At 37.0% G+C, this 24,542-nt stretch overlaps 1 protein-coding gene across 2 annotated transcripts in view; it reads left to right on the top strand.

The window, feature by feature from the left end:
• Window positions 1-5,132, top strand: part of UBE2K (ubiquitin conjugating enzyme E2 K) — a 78,852-nt gene extending 73,720 nt beyond the window's left edge. For both annotated transcript variants that reach the window (XM_036852348.1, XM_036852347.1), the window contains 2 exons: window positions 1,638-1,766; window positions 2,099-5,132. In XM_036852348.1, coding sequence (XP_036708243.1) covers window positions 1,638-1,766; window positions 2,099-2,173 — 204 coding nt within the window. In that variant the 3' untranslated portion in view covers window positions 2,174-5,132. The remainder of the gene's footprint in view (window positions 1-1,637; window positions 1,767-2,098) is intronic.
• The last annotated feature ends 19,410 nt before the right edge of the window (window positions 5,133-24,542 follow it).

The raw sequence follows: 24,542 nt of genomic DNA, 5'->3' as shown, positions 1-24,542 counted from the left end.
ATCCATTCACGTTTAAGGTAATTATCGATATGGATGTTCCTATGACCATTTTCTTAATTGTTTTGGGTTTGTTTTTGTAGGTCCTTTTCTTCTCTTGTGTTTCCCACTTAGAGAAGTTCCTTTAGCATTTGTTGTAGAGCTGGTTTGGTGGTGCTGAATTCTCTTAGCTTTTGCTTGTCTGTAAAGCTTTTGATTTCTCCATCAAATCTAAATGAGATCCTTGCCGGGTAGAGTAATCTTGGTTGTAGGTTCTTCCCTTTCATCACTTTAAGTATATCATGCCACTCCCTTCTGGCTTGCAGAGTTTCTGCTGAGAAATCAGCTGTTAACCTTATGGGAGTTCCCTTGTATGTTATTTGTCATTTTTCCCTTGCTGCTTTCAATAATTTTTCTTTGTCTTTAATTTTTGCCACTTTGATTACTATGTGTCTCGGCGTGTTTCTCCTTGGGTTTATTCTGTATGGGACTCTCTGTGCTTCCTGGACTTGGGTGGCTATTTCCTTTCCCATGTTAGGGAAGTTTTCGACTATAATCTCTTCAGATATTTTCTCTGGTCCTTTCTCTCTCTCTTCTCCTTCTGGGACCCCTATAATGCGAATGTTGTTGCGTTTAATGTTGTCCCAGAGGTCTCTTAGGCTGTCTTCATTTCTTTTCATTCTTTTTTCTTTAGTCTGTTCCGCAGCAGTGAATTCCACCATTCTGTCTTCCAGGTCACTTATCCGTTCTTCTGCCTCAGTTATTCTGCTATTGATTCCTTCTAGTGTAGTTTTCATTTCAGTTATTGTATTGGTCATCTCTGTTTGTTTGTTCTTTAATTCTTCTAGGTCTTTGTTAATCATTTCTTGCATCTTCTCAATCTTTGCCTCCATTCTTATTCCGAGGTCCTGGATCATCTTCACTATCATTATTCTGAATTCTTTTTCTGGAAGGTTGCCTATCTCCACTTCATTTAGTTGTTTTTCTGGGGTTTTTTCTTGTTCCTTCATCTGGTACATAGCCCTCTGCCTTTTCATCTTCTCTGTCTTTCTGTAACTGTGGTTTTTGGTCCACAGGCTGCAGGATTGTAGATTTTCTTGCTTCTGCTGTCTGCCCTCTGGTGGTTGAGGCTATCTAAGAGGCTTGATGGGAGGCTCTGGACATATGGGGTTTTCTTAAATCACTGTACACTAATACAGCTCTAGCAAAACAGCAAAGTCAGGTTGTATTCTAGCCTGAGCTATGATTAATACAAAAGTTGGTCACATTTATTAATGTCCACATAATTTTAGAAGCTAGTGATTCTGTTTATTTCTGTAATGTTTACCACTGCACAGTGTTTAGAGACAACTCTAATAACTCCATTTAGTATTAGTTTTCTGCTAGTTTGTTGAAATTGGAGATTAAAGTTGATAAACGTTATTTTTGTTTTTCTTTCCTCAGTGAAACTTGTGAATCACAGCTTCAGGTTAAACAGTCTTTTCTTGAATGACATAGTTTGTTTGCAGTGGAAAGTGAATCAGTCACATTTAAAAAATCTAATCTACATTTATTTACATTTTACTTAGAAAAATCAGGTTTTTAGGCAATTAAGAGATGAGTTACTATATTGAATATTATAACTGCATTGTCATGCCAATCAATTTTTTTCCCCCATATAGTACAAACAAAATCCCGAAATGTTCAAACAGACAGCTCGACTTTGGGCACATGTGTATGCTGGAGCACCAGTTTCTAGTCCAGAATACACCAAAAAAATAGAAAACCTATGTGCTATGGGCTTTGATAGGGTAAGTACATAAAGGCATGTTGATTTTTACTTATTCATTAAATTATTGCTGCAAATCCTTGGCTGACAAAAGTGGCTCAAAAAATACCCTAAATCTAATTTTGATAAACAGTCTTTGTTATTAAAACCAGTGATCTTTCTTTCTTTTTTTTTTTTTGGCTGATTCCAGTCATTGGTTTTAGAAGCTTCTTTTTATGAAGTGCAAGGTAACTTAAAAATGAAAAAACAAGGTGTGGTTTCTTAATATAAAGACAGTGGGTGATGCAGTATTTTAAAAATATTTCCTTGAGATTTTATTTGTTTATTTATTTTGTCCCCTTTTCTTTTCTACAGAATGCAGTAATAGTGGCCTTGTCTTCAAAATCTTGGGATGTAGAGACTGCAACAGAATTGCTTCTGAGTAACTGAGACATAGAGCTGCTGATATAGTCAAGCTTGCCCCTTCTTGAGGAGCATCAACATCTGTTATTTTTAGGATTCTGCGTAGATTTCTTTTAAACTGGCATTCTTGCCTAATGATGTTATCTAGGCACCATTGGAGACTGAAAAAAATCTCTGCTCTGTAAATAAAGCTAATTAAACGTCTCTGTAAATTTAAAAAGGGGAAATACTTTAATTTTTTCTTACTTAATAGTGTAAAAATTCTTTGAGCTAAGCTAAAACCATGGAAAAAACATGCTACTTTAGTGTTTAGCAGTGTACCAAGACTAGCAAGAGTTTGCTTCAGGATTTCGTTGAATAATTAAGATAATATTTTGAGTGTGTCAGGGCCATTCAAATTGTTGGTGTTGCATCACAGCTACCTTAACTGTTTTTAACATGGATCCTCTGTGCCTGTGAATTTACTTGCATGCTTGTACTTGACTTCTTAGGATGGGTAGCTGAAAAGACCACCATTTTAAGCATTTGAGAATTCTTAAATAAGAGATTATTCAGAATTGAAGATGGTGACCTATTCAGAGCCTTTTTGTCCTTGTCAGCAGACTGGGACACCATATCTGTTTTTCCCCTCTTACCACACACAGCTAATATTCTAATAGTAAATTTCTCTATTTGGTGGGGAAATGTGCTGAGGGACAGTATCCCTTGCTCCATTTTTAGGTTGTCCATTTGGTATGTTTTGTCACAATTCTTCATTCTTAGAACTTTCATATATAAGTAAGTAATAATGTAAAAATGGAGCTGCCAGTTTCATTTCTCTTGCAAAAACAGTAAAAACTTGATGTTGCAGTATTCCCAGATTTAATGAAAGAACCCAGCTTAATTTTTCAGTGAGTTTAACATCTTTCTATTTTTAAACTGATGAAATTTTTCTTTGACAACTTGCAAGGATGAAATCATCTGTTAGCAGTTTTTTAAGCCTAATTTTGGCTTTATAAGAGATTGCTTTATCAGATCCTTTAAAAGTCACTCTTGCTTGCATTTCCCCCTATTGAAACATGAAAGCTGTGTTGGTGTTTTACTGTACATACTTCAAATGCACATAGGAATAGAAGTGTGTTATAAATCTAGCTTTCTTTATGATGTTTCTGATAACATGAGAATTGAAAACTTTACCTTCTCTTGTACATAGTCAGACTTTCTATACGTATTAAACTTACATTTCATTCTAAGTTCAAAAGTTTGAAAATTATTAGTTTTGCAAGCTCAAACACTAATGTGACCATTTTATGAAGGGTGAAATGGATTTGTGTAGGCTGTTCTATACATAGAAACACAGTTCTTATTACATATTCAGGACCAATGCAGAAATAACAAAAATGTAATGGAATCAGAATGAATTAAAGTAAGGCTGTATACTGAAAGTCATATTATAAAAGGTTTGCTTTCTTCAAGTGTTACTTATCCTAAATTATAATGGTTAAGTGTTTGGAAAATAGTTTTGAACCGTAAATTCAGCATAATTTCATTTGACTTCTCAATAATCTTAGAAGCAATAAAAGAACCATTATTAAATATATTGTAATGTTAAGATGTGGAGGTTCTTCCAAAAACTTGTAAGGCTTTCCTAATCAATAGTAAACTCTTGTAGTTGATTTTATTGCATACTAAACACAAGTTGCTGTTTTTTTCCCCATATGTTTGCTTAAGTATAAATTTCTTTACACAGTCACCTCCTTTTGTTGTAGTTTAGTTACTTTCTAAAGATGCCAAAGGAAACAAGATTTTTCTTTATTTATTTTAAATAGCTAAAACCGTGTACTTTTCTTTATATTTTTGAAGTAAGGTTGGAATTGTGTGAAAATGTGGACAGTTTTGTTCCATTGTTGGTTAGAATTAATTTTTTTTTTAGTGGCGGGTGGCTTGGTAATATTAGTAATATTTGGATTATTTTAAATATCAGACACCTCTACCCAGTTTACTATTTGCCTATTTTATCAGGGTATATTTAATTGTCCTGTGGTTTGACAAATGAGAGAGAAAGAACTGAGAATTTACTAAGGGTCAAGCATCATATACTTTGCTCTTGGAGGCAGCTATACCTTGCCTATGACTTTTATGCACATTAGCCCCTTAGGGTTTACTCATCTAACTACAATTCAACATCCCCAATGCCCAGGAAATTGAAAAGTACAATATTTTGTATGAGAGGTTCTTCATAATGGATTTTTCATTTCTAAAATTTACCTCATTTACATTTAATGTGATAATCTCTTTCTTTTTCTGGTACATTTCCTACTGTCGCCTTCTGTTCTGTTTGTTTTTGTTTTTTTCCTATTTTTCTACAGGTAGATTTATTTCCCAAACATAGAAATAAAGGCAGTTGCTCTTTTCTGTGGTCTTATATATGTTTGGAAAAAGAACATTAGAAGTGCAGGTCTAGGGAAGAGGTACCCTGATGGAAATTATTTTTATAATTCTCAATTATTTGTGATTTGTCAGTTGTGAAGGCCTCAAAAATTATGGTACAAAATATAAATAGTTTTATCCCATTTAGGGCAGACAGATTTGCTACAAGTCACTGATACTCCTATAGGCTTTTACTGTAATCAGGTCTGTTTCCTGAGTATGTGCCTGACCTTTAAAAGAACAAATAGTTATGTAATATTTCAGTACAGATGACTGAATGAATGAGTAGCAATTTGTGACCCAAATAAGTATACGGTAAGATATATAAATATTTGAGAAACTGGTACTAAATCAGATGCTCTGTGTTGGCTCCCCCAAATGTTTGGAATTGTGACTATGATTTATTTAAACAAATAACACGTTCAAGTATATATATGTGTGTTTGTATTCTGACCATTTTGCTTTTGAGGAGAGTTATCTATGGAATGAAAGACATAATTTTTCTTTTTTTGGAAGTATTTAATGTTTGTGATTGCTGGTGGCGCTTAAAACTATGCAAAATAATTTTAAAGTATAAGAAAGAATTGGCAGATAAAGTGGATATTGCTTATTTATGCACTACAGAATGCAGCATATCGTGTTACTACTGCTTTATAAGTTTATCAATGTGAAAAGCAGTTCTTGGCTCTAAGTGTATGCCTGATTTGAGCTTTTAAAACTCTACAATAGGGGTATAATAATATTACACGATCCTTGTTAGCACAGGAAACAAAAGCTTTTCTTTTTTTTTTTTTGGTGTTTTAAAGATGGATTTGGGCTTGGAAGAGTTGGAGCCAGGTATACTCTTGTACCTAGATGGAAACAGTGTTTGGAAAGGAAAAGGAAGCTGTTTACAGTTAACTTGATTTCATGGAGATGTACAAAATGATGTTGTATTAATCACTTTTTCTAGTTCAAGAAACTTCAATTCCAGGGTACAAACCATTGATTTTAAAAATTTGCATTTCCATTCTTTTAGTACCAGTTAAAAATAAATGCTTAACATCAGCTATTTGCTGTCACTTGGGGAAGAAGGTAACTTGAAGTCATTTACTGATAAATAGCCTTTCTTCAAGTGTGACTTTTCTGCCGTGTCTACATATTATGTCACATGTTCTGTTTGCACTGTTGCAATATGGATCAAAAAGCTTGTGGCATAAGGGTAGGAGAATGTCAGTATCTCACTTGTCCCATTTGTTCTGTTACTGCTCTATTGGACTGATCTACCCTCATAAACCTGTGCTCATCACCTGAATGTAAGTTGTGAATGTGTCACCTTTTGCTTGGTTATTTCAACCAAGCATTGAATATATACATATATATGTATATATTCAGTGCTGCTGTATATAATCAGGTGTGGCACATTTTATCGGTTTGGTCCTAGGGGGTGAGTGGATTCATACCATTTGCACTGTGCTGTTAAATGATCCTTGTGTGCTTGCTGTTACCTACTTTTTACCGGCATCATAATAAAAGCTAGACTATTTCTTTGGGGGGAAAGAGACTTATTTAATGTAATTTAAAGACTTTTCCAATAGAAAATGAAATACTATTGAAAATAATATCTATTTTTTAGCTTTCAGCAATTGATGGTGCTTTGTTGTGGTGTCTGCTGGAAGTCTACTGCCATTATAGGGATTTTCATTAACCTCACTGAGAAAGAATCTTGCTTGTTAGCTTCTCTAGATCTCTATTCTAAACAATCTGTTAGTGATGATAAATTCTATAGGAGGATCTATTCTGAGCCGTTAACTTCCTGTAAGGGGAAAACTGGGTGGGTTACCAGAAAGACTATTGAAGCAGGGTGGGCTGGGGGTGGAGGGTTGGGTATTTGTCTTGAGAATTAAAAACTACGAAACACTTTTGTACACAACTGATTTTTTAAAAAATAAACACATTTTTAAAGATGTTGAATTTTTTTTCCCCCTTACTGGGAATTCTTAAAAATAAATGCATGCATGTTTTCCCCTGAAAATGGTTTATATCTTCTTTCTGGGTGCTCATCAATAGACAGGCAGTTAAGCCTCCACATTGCTTTAAACAAGAAAAACAACCAGGTAGATATTTCTGCTAGGCAAGTTTTACAGTAATGAGTATATGTTGATAAATGCAATAAATTATATTAGTGCTTTGAATTTTAAAATAGGTTGAAATTCTAATTAAAACTATTTGAAAATATAACACTATTTGGCTAGATTCTAATCCAAAATTTAGAGTAATCCAGAGGTAGTTGATACTGAAAGTAATATTTTCATGTAAGCACACAAATCTTTCTGGAAAGAGTGCCTGTACAGTGGCAAGGACTCTGAATTGTTTCAGCAAGTTCTGGGTAATACTATTCTGGATTACTTCTGCCTCTATTGACACTGATAATTAGAAGAGGCTATGTTGGTTAGGATTTGTATTATTTCATATGGCAAACTGATTGTTAACTTTGTGTCTCTAGGGCATTTATTACCAGCTTTCAGCAGGCTTATGAGTTACTATAGCCTGGAGATGGAATTGCTTCTCACTGGAATACCAGTATGAAAGGCTCTTTTCATGGAGCAAGCTATATCTTTACATATTAAAAATCAAGGATAACAAATGGAATTCGAGAGAGCTCTCATGTTAATCCTTAGCACAGGATGGTCAAATTGAAATGATAGTAAACACTTGGTACGTGTTTTGTTTCATTCATCAAAGAATTAAAGAATTAACATGAATTCTCAAGTTTTTAGGAGTATTTCCTACAGTAATATACTATCTACTCAAGTATTCATGTTGTAATGTTCATTTCCCCTCATTGAATTTCAGTAAAAGTATATTGAAGCACAACTTTATAAATCTACTTAATCTTTTATCTTAAATTACTTTTTAATAGGATGTTGACCAAAGTCAAGAAGGGCAATCTGTTTTAAATATTCAGTTTACAATACTTGATACTTGTAGAGCCTTTTTTCAAGATACACAGATAAAACAAGGCAAACACCGTATAAAACAGGGCAAAGTTTCAGAAACTCAGAGTATTTCATACTTAGTTAATATACCTAGTACTTTGTTTCTCCCTTACAGTGTAAAAGCTTAACTACATGTACAGAATATACCTAATTTTTATTTAAGAGCAACAAATAGTGACTTTTCATCTCCTACACAGCTAACATTGAGCTCTCTAGTTATGTATTCCTCAGCTCTTCATTTTTAGTATGTGAAAAATATATATTCCTTTGCTATATGCATTCATTATTAATTGTATTATATTGATAGATGAATGACCTCCTGTCCTAAGTAATAGGAACAGGATTAATGATGTTCCAGTGGTATCTCCTAACCATATTCATAGAATTAACAGAATTTTAAGGAAAAGGAGACCTTCCAGTCTCCTTTTTTAAAATAGATCAATTAAAATAAGTTTTATACCTAGAGTCACAGGTTATTTGGGGGGACAATCCCTTAATATTGTTATTTATATGTGCCTACTAAACCTGGTAGCTTTTTGAGACCTAAAATGCTATTCTTGTTTTCCTTAAAAATAGGAAATGTGGAGGGATCCTTTGCAAGCATGAAAAGGAAAAACCAGTTCAGGTGAGAGTGAGGTCTTCATTCCAAGGGAAGTATATCCAAACCAGTCCTCATGGTATGAATTGAATAGAATGTTTTGATGAACTAAGTTCAACTGTAGGGTTTCATGACTTCTACTGAAGTTGCTTTACATGCACCAGACACACTTTTTCCCTGATATTTGGAAGAATAGAATAAATAGCATTTTTCTTGGTTTATGCAACCCATAGAAAAAGATCTTTTAAACTGCAAAATCTAATTGGCCCTAAAAATCATTGTATTCCATTACAGATACTTCAATTCTTAATTGCATAATGTCATACTTCTGTGTATATGAGGAGAAGAGGTAGTTCATCTTCGGTTAGTTAACCTTAAGATGTCATGACCTGGAGGTAAAACAAAGGCAAAATTTTAATAAGGAAACAAATTCAGGATAATAGTCTGCTGAGGTGATTATTAGCATGGTTGATTTTCTTCATTAAAAAATTATTTTTCCAAATAATAAATGTGCATTTTTAAAATTTATTTATTTATTTTTGGTTGCATTGGGTCTTCTTTGCTGCGCGCGGGCTTGCTTTAGTTGCGGCCAGTGGGGGTTACTCTTCGTTGCGGTGCATGGGCTTCTCATTGCGGTGGCTTCTCTTGTTGCCGAGCATGAGCTCTAGGCATGCGGGCTTCAGTAGTTGTGGCGCTCTGGCTCTAGAGCGCAGGCTTAGTAATTGTGGTACATGGGCTTAGTTGCCCCGCAGCATGTGGGATCCTCCTGGACCAGGGCTCAAACCCGTGTCCCCTGCTTTGGCAGGCGGTTTCTTAACCACTGTGCCACCAGGGAAGTCCCATAAACGTGTATTTTTAAAAATTAGTGGCAAAGAGTCCACAGTGGAAAATGTGTGATCCTCTTCCTACCTCTACTACTAATCCATAGAGACAGTAGCTTCTGAATATCTCTGATTTTTGTTTTTGAGTTGTCTCCAGGTCACTAAGCAATATGCTTATCCCTCTTTAAGTAACTCTAGGCTTTGTTTGTAACAGTAAGTTAATTACATTTCTCTTCCATCAATTATACCTAGTATCTCTTCACTCCCTATTTTTATCCCTAACCTTTATCTTCACTTAGTAATGGAATTTAGGTTGAGGGAGGGCTGTTGCATACACAAAAGCATTGAGAAAGTAGTGTGACTTCGGCGGCAGGGCATGTACAGGTAAGGGGCATTTACTCACTGAAACAAATTGCTTTGGAACTGAGGTAGAGGTAAGATTCAAAAGTAAACTGAAAGAAGGAGACTGTGATACCTAGGTTGGGGTAGTAATTAAAAGATGAAGAGATAGGGAGAGATTATGAAAGGAAGAAAGAAAGGCAAGATGTAGTAAAAGAAGATCAAGGTTGTGAACCTTGATCACACCCTCCTGTGGAAGGGAGAGTAGGAGGGGAAAAGAGTGCCTGTGTGGGAAGACATGCATGTAGGGAGTGTAGTCAAAGACCTTGGCCCTAAATGGTAATCCTTTTAATTTGTTCTAGTTGCCAGTCCTATATTCTAGCCCCAACCCTTTCAACTCGATTCAGTAGATTGATATTCTCTTCACTGGGCCTTTGAGTAAGCTTCTTCTCTTCTCAAGGAAACCTCCTTATACTGTTTATTACTTTCTACAGGTCTTAGTTGTTTATTTTGGCACTATCTAGCCATTCTTTCCTCCATATCTCTTTTCATTAAACTATTCATGCTTTTATTTCCTTTTCCTACTCCACTTCTTATCACATTTACAAAATGCTGCCTCCTGAATAGTCTGCATCTTTTCTTCGTTTGTTAACTCTCACAATTTGGGCCTGGCCTTCATCATAATTCTAAATTTGTTCTGAAAATCCTACAACCCTTCACTTCAAATTACAGATACAAAAAAATGAGGCCCTGACTTACCCAGAGATAACAAGACATTGTCAGACTGAGAACTGGGGTTTTCTATCCACTATATCTCTTTCTTTACTTTTATTTTTAAAAGCAGTTATAGTGGTAAAAATGTGCTAATTTCAGGAACCTTAGACTCAAAAAACTTTTAATTCTACATCCTAGAGTTACGTATTTTGGAGTATTCTCTCCTTGCTGTGCTGTTTTTACACAATTAAGTTAATAGTATATAATTGTCAATATTTGACTTTTTAAAACTGATAATCACAGTTCTTTAAAAACTCTTGGGAATTCCCTGGCGGTCCAGTGGTTCGGACTCGGTGCTTTCACTGCTGGGGCCTGAGTTCAGTCCCTGGTCAGGGAACTAAGATCCTGCAAGGCACGCAGCGCAGCCAAAATTAAATAAACAAAAAATTAAAAATTCTTTACATGAATATTTTAAATAGCTATAAATAGGTCTTTGAGTAGGGCTACCATATTTTACATATCAATTACCCTATTAGATGTGTGGATGGTTTCCTATTTTTCTGTATTACAAATTATGCTGCCTGGACTTTAATTTAACGTAATGGGTACCACTAATGCTTTAATATTAGCTGCCTCCTAAAACTCCACTGAAATGACATATTTCTAAAGGAATAAATCTGTAGTGCCACAGAATGGAAGATGGAAAGCAGACTGAAGAGTAGAAACTGATTTGGTATAGTAGAGGAAGTTCAAACCAAAAATTTGACTATGGAAGGAATGCTTATTTAGAAGCAAGCTGATTTGCTCCTTAAGACTCGGAATAACCTAGAAATGGGAGAAAAAAGACACTGCTGAATGTAAGGGTGAGATTTTGAGCTGGAAGTAGGGTTGATTGAAAGTCTATTCCTTTCTACCCAGTTAGGTAGGTAGGTAGGTATTTTACTACTGTCCTCTTATCATGGAATGAGAATTGCTGTCTTATGAATTTGAAACAAGTCTTCAGACTGAGAGATACCAGTCATAGATTGAAAATGAAGATAAGTTAAAATTCTGTGTACTTGGATGGCATATTCCTAGTTTCTAGAATGGTGACAATTAAGTCTCAAGGAAAAAGGAGGGAGGATCCTTTTCTGTAGAAACTCAGTGGTCCTAGAAAAATACCTCGGAAGGGATTCGGACATTTGAAGATTTTCCAGTGAGAAAGTTGAGTCCCCACCAAGTGAATTTCAAAGTATGAACAAACTCAAAAATCACTAGATTTTTGAAGATTGATCCAGCACTAATAACTGAGACCAAAACAGGATTGATAACAGAAAGAAGAAAACCTGAAAATGAATGTTTTCAAAGGTAAGAAATTGTATCTATGAAGAAGGTACAGAATGCTTTAAAGAATAGATTTTATAAATATAGCTCAAAAATTAGTTAAAACATTTGAAGTTTAAGGAGTGTAAGAAAGAATAAATAATCCAAAAATACAGAGTTTTCTTTAAGAGGTCCACTCCAGATTGTCCAACATCTAACTATTAGGAGTTTCTTAAAGGAAATGGAATAAAGCAAAGGATCAAGAAAATAATCAAGGATACTTGACACTCTTCACTTTGAAAGCATTCAGCACAATGAATGCAATGAATGGGAAAAGACCCATAATAAGGCATATTTTGTTTCAGAACATTAGGAGAAATGAGAAAGTCTAAAAAACGGGATTGGAATATGGAGAGTGGGCCCCTAAAATGAAGTGGGAATAAGAATGGTATCAAGTTTCTCAGTAGTGATATGGGAAGCAATGACTTCTAAGTTTTGAGTGAAAATTATTTCTAACAGAGTTCTATTCCCAGCTGAGGTACCAGTGTAGAATAAAGATACTTTCATATATTCCAAGTGTCAAAAGAATTTTTTTGTCTTCCCATTGTCCCTTTCTTGGTAAGTACTTGAATGACCTACTCCACCAAAATGGAGGAGTAAGCCATGCAAAAGAAAGATGAGATACAAACCAGAGCTTGTTATTTCTGGGATAAATGAAGAGAAATCCAGAATGCCAGCTGTGCAGCAGCGTTGAGCAGCCATTTCAGTACATAGAGGACTAGAAGGATGAAATAGTTTGGGGTAAGACTAATAAAATGAAAGAAAGGAACTGATAGATGATCTGATGGTAGCCAGTAAACAGTAGTCACAGTACTCTTAATCAGTCTTTCAGTGCCTCACCCTTAACCGTATGCAAAAAAACTAAGATAAAAAATTTGAGAAATGCGTTGAACATGAAAGAAAGCAAGATGAAAAAAAAAACTGGAGGAAACAATGTAGGGAACAGAAGAGTAGTTAAAAGTCTAGTTATTCTTAATTGACACTGAAGAATTCTTTGCACCCATACAACACTAACAAGAAAAAAAAAGGATCTTTAAGAAATAAGAACTTTTAAAAATTTTAAATGATCATGAAGTTAAATAATTGATTCTCGGACTTCACTGGTGGCGCAGTGATTAAGAATCTGCCTGCCGACGCAGGACACACTGTTTCGAGCGCTGGTTGGGGAAGATCCCACATGCCGTGGAGCAACTAAGCCTGTGCGCCGGAACTACTAAGCCTGTGCTCTAGAGCCCACAAGCTACAGCTACTGAGCTACGTGCCACAACTACTGAAGCCCGCATGCCTGGAGCCCATGCTCTGCAACAAGAGAAGCCACAGCAGTGAGAAGCCCATGCACTGCAACGAAAATTAGCCACTGCTCACTGCAACTAGAGAAAGCCCGTGCACAGCAAGAAAGACCCAACACAGCCATAAATAAATAAATAAATAAATAAATAAATAAATAAAACTTATTAAAAAAAATTGATTCTCTTTCAGATTTATTTCTGTCCTGACAGGATTTAAGGGAGACCCAAAGCATTCCTTATAAGACCTCCATGATCTGTCACACACTTTATCACCACAAACTGCCTAAGGAACCCATCCCAAGAAGGAAGCTATAATCATAACAAACTATACAACTTCTAGAGCTTTTTCAAGACTAATCACATCATGCTTTTTATCTGGTTTATCTGATTCATCCAGTTCAAGACTCAAAGGTTATTTGACCTAAAACATAGAGTTTTAACCCTAAGAAACTAATTCCTAATCTGACTGAGTCTTACTAACTGACCATTTCTCCACCTCCTTCCACTGTGCCCTAATTTTTAGAATTGTCATAAACAAAATTGAAGCTTGCCTACTCCCTGAGCCCAGTGTTTTCCCCAGAGTCTCCTCAGTTGGTAGCTATACTTTTTTATGTTGACAATCATGTAATCTGTGAATAGAGGCAGTTTTACTTCATTTTCAACCTGTCTTATTAATTATGTTAGCTATAGGTTTTTTATAGATGTTCTTTATTAAGTTAGGGAAATTTCCTTCTATTTATAAGCTTAATGGATGTTGAATTTTGTCATGCTTTTTCTACATTTATTGAGATAATCATGAGGCTTTTCTTAGTCTGAAATGGTGATTAATTTTCAAATGTTGAACCAGCTTTGCATTCTTGGAATGAACCCCACTTGGTCATGATGTATTATCCTTTTTATATGATGCTGGATTCAGTTTGCTAATATTTTGTTGAGAATTTTTGCACCTATGATCATAAGGGATATTGGTTTTTAGTTTTCTTGTTACCTTTGGTTTTGCTAATGGTGGCCTCATAAAATGAGTTGAGAGGATTTTCTTTTTTTTTTGTTTTGGGGTTATTTTTGGCTGCATTGGGTCTTAATTGCTGCACACGGGCTTTCTCTAGTTGTGGCAAGTGGGGGCTACTCTTTGTTGCGGTGCGCGGGCTTCTCATTGCAGAGCACAGGCTCTAAGCGCGTGGGTTTCAGTAGTTGCAGCTCGTGGGATCAGTAGTTGTGGTTCGCGGGCTCTAGAGTGCAGGCTCAGTAGTTGGGGCACACGGGCTTAGTTGCTCCTTGGCTTGTGGGATCTTCCTGAACCAGGGTGCCTGTGTCCTCTGCTTTGTCAGGTGGATTCTTAACCACTGCGCCACCAGGGAAGTCCCTGCTCTTTTTTCTTATCGTAGAATCTTAAGTTCCTGATTTTAGAGCTTTCTTTTTTTTCTAATATAAGCACTTAATGCTTACATTAGAAAAACTATAAAACACTGCTTTAGATTCATCTCACAGATTTTACTGTTATATTTTAGTTTTTTTCAGATTAAATTATTTTTTAAATTCTCCTGAGACTTCCTCTTTGATCCAAGGGCTACTTAGATGATAGTATATTGTTTAATTCCAGATATTTGGTGGTTTCCCAGATATTTCTGTTATTTATTTCTAATTTAATTTTATTAGGATCCAATAATATATTTTTTCAGATTTTTATTATTTTAAGTTTATTAAGATGTGCTGGGCTTCCCTGGTGGCGCAGTGGTTGAGAATCTGCCTGCCAATGCAGGGGACATGGGTTCGAGCCCTGGTCTGGGAAGATCCCACATGCCACGGAGCAACTAGGCCTGTGAGCCGCAACTACTGAGCGTGTGCGTCTGGAGCCTGTGCTCCGCAACAAGAGAGGCCACGATGAAGAGTGGCCCCGCTTGCCGCAACTACAGAAAGCCCTCGCACAGAAACGAAGACCCAACACAGCCAAAAATAAATAAATAAATAAATTTAAAACAAATTCTCTAAAAAAAAAAAAAGAAATGGATTCCTTTAAAAAAAAAAAAAGATTTGCTGTATGGCATGGAACATATGGTCTGTTTTGGTGAGTGTTACATGTGTATTTGGAAAGAAGTATAACCTGACATGGTTGAGTGGAATATTCTGAATGTCAATTAAGGTGGTTGAAAGTGTTGCTCAGGTCATCTATGTCCTTATTAATTTCCTACCTACTTGTACTATCAATTACTGAGAGGAGTTTTGAAGTCTCCAACTATATTGATGGATTTATATATTTTTCTTTTCATATCATTTATTTTTGCCTTGTGTGTTTTGAAGTTCACTTGTTTTAGATGCATACACATTCAGTGTTGTTCTGTCTTGAGGAATTGACATCTGTTATTGTCCAGGGTCCCTCTTTGATACAATTCCTAGTTTTGAAGTCTACTTTATCTGAAATTAATATAAACACTCGAGCAGCTAGTGTTTGCATGATACATCTTTCTCCATCCTTTTACTTTTAATATATCTGTGTCTTTAAAGTAGATTTCTTATCACTAGCATATATATAGTTGGATCTTGCTTTTTAATCCACTCTGACAATCTCATATCTTTTAATTGGTGTGTTTAGACCATTTCCATCTAAAGTGATAACTTACATAGTTGATTTAAAATCTTCAGTAACTTTTTTAAATTTTTTGGCTGTGCCGTGCACATGTGAGATTCTAGTTCCCCCACCAGGGATTGAACCTGCACCCCCAGCAGTGGAAGCGAGGAGTCTTAACCACTGGATGGCTTGGGAAGTCCGTTCAGTAACTGTCTTTAATCCCACACCCCACATTCCTAAAGGTGAGACAGATACACTCCCTGTTATTCACCTTCTTCTTCACCCAGTTTAGATTCCATGGGCCATCACTATAATCATCCCCTTATCGTTTGCTTCCTGACCTTCCTTGCAATATTTCATCTCTGCCTAGTCAGCTCCTATATATACCTGTATAGCTGTTTTTACCTGGAGAAAAACAGCTGTGCTGTTACTGTGAACTGATAACCACTATTCTGAAGTGGGCCTTTAGCACCTAGCTAAAATCTTATATCTCTCTGATCATTTCAGTCTTCCACTCTCTGAGGTGACTGTTGCACAGCTTACTTGCCTCAAATCTCCAACAGCTTCTAATTCCTCACAACTAATGAACTAATTTTTTATATTGAGAGATAGAAGCAAGGAGCACTAAATCTTTTCATTATCAAATTTATCTTCCTACCTGCATCTGGTGTTATATACTCTGTCTTCCCTCTCATCTATTTAAGGACTTTACTCCTATCTTTCTCCTGCATTGTTAATTTCCCCTTTTTTACTTTAACATACAAACTGGGTATTACAGCAAGTCCCCTACATACAAACCTTCAAGTTGCGAATTTTCAAAGATGTGAACATGCATTCACATGTCCAGCCTTGTAAGTTCACGTGTCTGGCGTACTTTGTCACGTGTGTGCATCCTCTGCAAGTGGTTGTGTTTTTGTGTACTTTACAGTACTGTATAGAGTACAGTAGTACAGTATCTTTATTTCAAGCCCAGGATGTCTGGAAGCAAGCATAAAAGCAGCAGTGATGTAGCTGGTACTATACTTTTCAAGGTACTGTACTGTAAGATTAAAAATGTTTTCTTAGTTTTTTATGTTTGTTTTTTTATGTACTATTTGTGTGGAAAGTATTTTTAAACTTGTTACAGTACAGTACTATATAGCTGATTGTGTTAGTTGGGTACCTAGTCTAACTTTGTTGGACTTAGGAACAAATTGGACTTATCAACGTGCTCTTGGAACAGAACTCGTTCATATGTAGCAGACTTACTGTATGTCTCCATCTTAAAGAGAAAAAGGAAGCCTTTATAGGCTCTTACCCCATCCAGTCTAGGAATTGAACTCATGCATGCAACTCACCTGCATGCTTTTAACCGTTATGTGGGACATTTCAAACTTAGGTTTAAAAACAGAATCCTGGGAATTCCCTGGTGGCCCAGTGGTTAGGACTCCACACTTCCACTGCAGGGGCCTGGGTTCTATCCCTGGTCAGGGAACTTAAGATCCTGCAAGCTGTGCGGTGCGGCCAAAAAAAAAAACCAATCCTCTTCCCTCTCCATTACCACCCAAATCTGCTGCTTCCTTCATCTTTCCTTAGGTGGTTGAATGGTACATCATTTATCCAGTTGCTCAAGCAAAAACCTCCCAAATCATCCTTCATTCCTTTCTCTGCCTAATGGCCCATGTTCATTAGCAACTCTTATTAGCTCAACCTTTAAATATATTCTGGCTCTGATTTCCACTTACTGCTGTCTGCTACTTTCCTAACCAAGCCACTATCACATTTGCTTCGACTATTAAACTTGTAGGTGTCCCTACTTCCACTCTTGAGCTCCTACAGTCCATCTACTACACAGCAGCCAGATTGTTATTTTTTAAAGTAGTACTTACCTGCTCAGAATGGCTTAATTTAGAATAAAATCCATGATCCTTACCATGTCCATAATATGACTCTATGTGACATTACCACCCCCTCTGCTCCTGACTATTCCTCCAACCTTATCCCTTTCTCTCCCTTGCTCATTCTATACTAGATGTACTAGCCTCTTGGTATTTGTCAAACATACCAGGCTTCTTGCAACCTCAGGTCTTTTGTATAGCCTGTTCCCTCTGCTTGGAATGCTTTTCCCCCAGATCCTCACATGTCTTGCTTAATCATTTATGTTGCTGTTCTAATGTCAGGCCTTCCCTGACCGTCCTAACTAAACAGCTTTTACTTCCATTCATGCCTCCTCCTGCCTGTTTAATTTTTCTTTATGGTGCTTTATGGCACTTACTATTAACCCACTTTTCAATTTAGTTCAACATGAGGATTGGGATTATCTTACTACCTTATCTCCAGTTACCAGAACATTGCCTGGGACATAGAAGAATATAGTAGTTCAGTCATCAGTAAGCACTTGTTGAATGAATGAATGAATAGAAATGTAATAGAGCAGTGGTCCCCAACCTTTTTGGCACCAGGGACTGGTTTCATTGAAGACAGTTTTTCCACCGGGGGTTGGGGGGTGGTTTCAGGATGATTCAAGCGCATTGCATTTATCGTGTGCTCTATTTCTATTATTATTACATTGTAACATGTAATGAAATAATTATACAACTCACCATAATGCAGAATCAGTGGGAGCCCTGAGCTTATTTTCCTGCAACTAGATGGTCCCATCTGGGAGTGATGGGAGACAGTGACACCCGACGTGTGTTGCTTATGTCCAGTCTACTCCGTAAGATGCAGCTTAATTGTCACTTGCCACTCACTGATAGGTTTTGATATGAGTCTGCAAGCAACTGATTGATTATGGTCTCTGTGCAGTCAAACCTCTCTGCTAATGATAGTCTGCATCTGCAGCCACTCCCCAGCCCTAGCATCACCGCCTCAGCTCCACCTCAGAGCATCAGGCATTAGATTCTCACAAGGAGCGCGCAGCCTAGATCCCTCGCGTGCGCAGTTCACAGTAGGGTTCACGCTCCTATGACAATCTAATGCTGCTGCTGATCTGACAGGAGGAGGAGCTCAGGCGGTAATGCAAGCGATGGGGAGTGGCTGTAAATACAGATGAAACTTCCCTCGCTTGCCTGCCGCTCACCTCCTGCTGTGCGGCCCGGTTCCTAACGGGCCACAGACTGGTACCGGTCCGTGGCCCGGGGCTTCGGAACCCCTGTAATAGAGGATGTCTCAATCAGAAAAACAAAACCAAAAGGCAGTTAGAAAATAGAAGCAAGAATATGAGGAATGGACCAAACCAGAAGGAAAACAGAATAAACTCCACCAAGAGAGAATAGAGAAATGAGGGGTTCTATTACCAAAGAAATAGTACAAGAAAAATGTAGAGCTGAATGACACAAATTTCCAGATTGAAAGACCCACCAGCTCAGTGTAGTCAATCAAAAAATGACATATCTTTGTCAAACTTTAGAGCACTGGCAGAAGAAAAGATCCTTAAAAGCCCCTTGAAAGAAAAGAAGATCAATAACATCAGATTTATTTAAAACTACACTGTATTCTAGGAAAGAGTGGAGCAGTTTTTAACTGCTAGTAAAAATTATTTTCCATCTAAATTTTCATTCAGTTGTTAGTCATTTATTAGGATGGAATAAACTTTTTAACATTCAAAGATTCAGAAATTTTACTTATACATGCCATCTTAAGAAGTTGCTTGTAGATAGGCTGTAGCAAATTGGAGTATATCAAAAATAAAGATACTTGGGGTCAAAGAAACAGTGGAATTAATCCAGAAGAGTAATACAAGAAAGACCCATGATGACAGCACAAAAAGAAACCCTTTGTTAGAGCAGGACAGAGGGCATTGAGAGGGCTTTTTGACTCTTAGAAAAAAAGACTTGATAAAATATTAGATATAGAGACAGATTGCCTTATTGCATAACCTCATTTATTCTTTCCATGTGAGTGGAGCCCCTGATATTGCACAGTTCATGTCCCACATGGATGAAGCAACTAGAAATGCACAAGAGAAAGACAAGTGTAAACTCGAGTACAAAACCCACAGTAATAGGAATAGCTAACATTTTTTGGCTATATACTAAGTACCAGTAATTGTTCTATGTACTTTTACATGTATTAACTGTATTTAATCTGATTTTATTTTATTTGTTTATTTTTTTAAAGAGGTATTTTTTAAAAAAATTTATTTATTTAATTTATTTATTTTTGGCTGCATTGGGTCTTCGTTGCTGCGCGCGGGCTTTCTGTAGTTGCTGCGAGCGGGGGCTACTCTTCATTGTGGTGGCTTCTCTTGTTGTGGAGCATGGGCTCTATGTGCGTGGCTTCAGTAGTTGTGGCTCTCGGGCTCTAGAGTGCAGGCTCAGTAGTTGTAGCGCATGGGCTTAGTTGCTCTGTGGCATGTGGGATCTTCCCAGACAAGGGATTGAACCCGTGTCCCCTGCGTTGGCAGGCTGATTCTTAACCACTGTGCCACCAGGTAAGTCCCTAATCTGATTTTAAAACAACCTTGTAGATCCTGTGCTCATTTTACACATGAGGAAATGGCAGAAAGATAAAATAACTTCCTCAAAGTTAACACTGTTAAGAACTACCTTATTCAGGGTTTGAACTCCAATATGGGCTGCAATATAGCAATTAAACTACACAACTTGGTACTTTATGAGCAACATTTGCAAGGCAGTAAACACTGATAATCGATTTAACCAAATGTAGTGATAAATCTGAATTGCAAGATGAGGGGGATGGCTCTTAGAATGTCAGATTTTCATCTCAGAGCAGATTGTAGATATATCCAGAATTTATAAACTAAGAAATAGTATTCAAAGTACATTATTTTAAAATATGACGGCAAATATCCAAAGAAATGGCCGAGAAAGCTTATCTCTAAAGAGTAAGACCAGAGATTGAAAAAGGCTGGGCAAAAGACTGTTATTTTCACTATAAGCCTTTTGTTTCTTTAACTACCATTTATTTATTCTTTTCATAAAAATATGTTTATATTAAAAGAACTTCCATTTTCACCCTATAGTAATGTTTCTCTAAGTACACATTGTACTTTCTGCCTCTGTGCATTTAAAATTACTGTTTCTTCTTTTGGATACGATTCTCTTCCTTTTCTAGAAATTGAAATCTTATCCTTCAAGTCCACCCCTAAATGCCACCTCAGATCTCCCATAGGACTCCGTAAGCGTTCTAGTACTTATGTACATCCTACCTTATATCCTTTTTAGTTGTTGACCCAGTTGATTGTAAACTCTTTTCTTTTTTGGCCGAGCTGCATGGGTTGTGGAATCTTATTTCCCCGATCAGGGGTTGAACCCAGGGCCACAGCAGTGAAAGCGCTGAGTCCTAACCACAGGACTGCAAGGGAGCTCCCTGTAAACTCCTTTTTTTTTTTTATTGTAAACTCCTTAAACACGATCTTGTTACTCTCATGACATAAAATAGGCACTCAGTGAATGTCAAATGAATTGAATTATGTGTGTACTGAAGAAATAAATATCAAGAGGAGCAGAGAAAACGGAACTAAGGAGGCACCATCAGCAACATTAAAGGCATCAGAAAGATGGAGCAGATTTGAGCTGGTCATTTCATATGGACAATATTTTTGGCATTTTGTTGTTTTCTTGCAATCTCTGAGCAGTTTTGATCACATGATAGGATTAACAGCTAGTCTAGAAGTTACAGTGGTGAGCTAAAACTTCCGAAGTTTGGCTGTTTAAAATAATTACCAAGTAGAGTCAGGTGAAGGTTTGCTTTCTTTTGAAGATATGATAAACTTGTGCACAGATACTTCTTTGTGACAAAAGGAGAAACGCCAGTAGGGAGAGAGAAATTGAAGATGTTGGGGAGATGGAAAATACTATCTTTTTTGTGGGAAGAGTGGTCTACAGAACATGTGTGGATTCTATAATCAAGAAATACATTAGATATAAAATGCTGTAAAATGTATTATTACTGTTTTGAAGGAATTATTGTCTAGAGTGTAGATTGCTGTAAATATACCCTGTAGGAAGTAGGGAGAGTCATAGAGGTCTTTCAGGCAATCCCTCTTGTTTTTACTAGTGAGAAACTCAAGTTGAGCTTTGACTTGCCTAAGCTTCATATATACATTGTTAATAAATCATGTAGCTGAAATTAAGACTACCTCCAAATCCATGTTCTTTATATCTTCCAACCCAGTCTGAAATAGCCTGTCTCCCTGCTGATTAAATCCCTTTTTAACTAAATGTCACTTTTCTGAAACTCCCTCTTACATCTCTCTGAACTCCCTCTCATTCAGACACAGTAAATTTTTTCGGAACGCTTATAGTTCTTTGTGTAAACTTTTATTATAGCACACATCACACTGTATTAGCACAGTTTGTTTTAATCTCAGTCTTTTCCTCCTTAACGGTTAGAGTCATGTCTTTTTTACCTGTAACCCTAGCACAGAGACTGGCAGAGTACTGGTGCTCAATAATGTCTTCCGATGGGAATTCTTATTATTATGAACCATTTTGATCTGTGAAAATGGTACCAAAGGTGCTATTTATAAGCCATGCCAAAAATATTCAGGGAGTTTGTGTTTGTGGGCAAAATTTTGGAAATAAAAGACATCTAAATAGCCAAACAGAAATGTAAGATGTCTCAACTCAAAAGGCCCACAGGACTTGGGTAATTCTAGGCCTTAGTGATCAGATTCTAGGCCTCGTGAAAGTCAGGTGAAGCGCTATTCTAAGAAATGATTTGGAAAAAAAGGGAAAGTGAATTGAGTATAAAATAGCTCTGTTTATAAGGGCCCTGTATCATATATTTCTTTTAAAGGTCTGTTTCTACTCTACCTCTTTCCCATACTTCCTTTCATTTATACCTTGACAAGCATCAAAAAAGATTTGAGGCAAGTTTTAAAAGCAAGTAGAATAAATTAATGGTAAAATAATTGTATTAGGGTCAAGGAGAGGAGAATAGAGAGTCAAGAGCAGAGACATCCCAAAGTGCTCATTCCTCTCAGTGGGCCCAAACCAAAGTGCCATCGGTGCTGTGTCTGGTTCCGCATTTTGGATCTCTGGGTAACATCTATTTCTCTTCTTACTCTGATCCTGTCTAGATATTACGTAACCTGTGGACTAAATTGAAAAGTTAACTGCAAAACATCTCGTATATAAAACAGCGTAGAAGAAAAAAGTGGAAAATAGATTAAAATATATAAATATATATTATTTAAATTTTTATATAGATTACTAAAATATGTTATATAAATCATATAGCAAGAGACTATAGTTCATTGCTGCAATCTTTAGATCTGCAGCTGGTCATGAGGCAGTAGTTGACAGATATTACCATTATGATTTTCCTATATCTATTCCAAATTCACCTTGCATTTCGCTAGCACTTTGATAGATTGAGTTTTTTTCATTAGGATATTATTCTCCCTGGATTCCTCCCATACCCCCTCCCTGCCACAGTTGTGGAACAGTAACTCATTTACCTATTCGATAATATACATCAGTCATTCCAGTCACTATAACATTTCTCTGTCAGTGATGTACCCAGCCTCTTCAACACCTGTAGTGCATCATTTTTTAACATCCTTTATTCTACAAAATTATTTCCAGTGATCATTGAAATAATAATAAAACAGTGAAAATTTTCTTTAATTGAACTTCATATATGTATAATCATTTAAAATTTTAGAGTAAAAAGAGGAAAAGTAATAGATTAATAGTTTTAATTTACATTAATATATTTTTTGAGAAAAAGGAAGAACCTACATATTAGTCTGATGTACAATGAATATTGCAATTTTTATTTTTTGAATCTTCTCCAAATTTATTAATATTGTCAAAATTGATCTTTCTATGTTAATGTTCAAAAAAGATTATACCCAGATTTGTAATTTATCCTTACTCATAGATGAGTGAAGAACACTTTTTGTTTTAAATTTGAAAAGTATTGAATGAAGCAACTTATAACAAATTATAGGAAAAGTCTTAAACATAAGGATAAGTGTGTCAGAAATTCATAAAGTCCCATATCACAGAATATTCCAGAAATAGCAATACTGTCAGTGTTTTTGCTTTTCAGGGTTGATTGTAGTGACTTCAACAGAAAAAAAATGAAAACAAAAACTCCAAGTTGTCATGTAGAATGGCAAATTTGCAGTAATTGAAGTTCAGTTTCTTTATTTGGTTATTTTAAATCTAGGGGCTTCAGGCTTCTGCCTTCTGCCTAGAATGTAGAAAACTGTGAAGAGGGTGGTTCCCACCCTAAAAAGAAAAGGCAGATAAATCCACAAAGTCGTAACTTTTCTTGAACCCATCAGAGAACTGAAGTAACCCAATGGCCTGAAATCTAAAGAAAGGTGCCTGAGACACAAGGGGAGTGTTATGCCTACGTGCAGGCACTTCTACACGGTCCTCCATCGGCACTCACAAGGAACACTTGGTACTGGTGGAGACCAGAGATGACTTTCTTGGTAGTGCAGGCCTGGGGGAGGTGAGCAGTTGCTGCTATGGAAAAGAAACCAAGCCCTGCCTGAACTCATCTCTGCTAGGTAAAAGAAGCAGTATCTGCTTGAGAAGGAGAGCAACCTTTCACCCCAGAGTACAGGGGAAGATCAAATGAGGCTGGAGAAAGAAAAAGAAAAAAATCCCTGTCCCGTGGGGAAGAGGAAGAAAACTATCCTGGAACCAGGCCATTAGAGCCTCCTACTGCTGAGAGGGGGTCAGGAGCATTGAGGAAGCCCCACCCCTTAAATGTTTTCCTGCCTGCTGACCCAGTTTCTGGTGAGGCCTCTTCCTGGATTGTAGATCGCCACCTTCTTGCTCTGTCCTCACGTGACCTTTCCTCAGTTAGTGCAGGTGGAGAGAGAATGTACAAGTTCTCTGGTTTCTCATCTTATAAGGACACTAGCATTGCCAGAAGCAATGCCAAAAATAATATCATAGAACTGGTCCTGTGAAGGTACAGCCTCCACTGCCAATGCCTGAGGCACCCCAGCCAGCCTACAGCACCGATACCACCAATTCTGGATGTTGGACACTGCTGCCCCCCACTTCTAGGGTGGAGTGGTCCCCATTCTGTAGTGTCACAGTCCACATCTCAAAAGCGGGTTATAGGTGTTTGGTTGACAGCGTCCAGGTCAAATGTCTGAGCCCTTGGTGCAAGGGAGGCTGGGAAAGTAAGTGTTGGTGTTTTCAGCTTCTACGGAGGGAAATGGGCTCTGCCTCGTGGGGTGTCAGTTGTGGGGTGGGGGTTCCCCAAACCCAAAAAGGGCATTCAGTATGCTGACTGTCTGAAAAATGATGATGAGGTTTTACTTGTAAATGTGGCCTCTTTGGGGCTGAACGGTATGGAAATGTGAGGAAGTGGAAACTTTCTCCCTGGTTCAAGAAAGATTG

The sequence above is a fragment of the Balaenoptera musculus genome, chromosome 5 (assembly GCF_009873245.2).
Source record: "Balaenoptera musculus isolate JJ_BM4_2016_0621 chromosome 5, mBalMus1.pri.v3, whole genome shotgun sequence".
NCBI classification, from domain to species: domain Eukaryota; kingdom Metazoa; phylum Chordata; class Mammalia; order Artiodactyla; family Balaenopteridae; genus Balaenoptera; species Balaenoptera musculus.
This window is presented reverse-complemented; position numbering and strand designations above follow the sequence as displayed.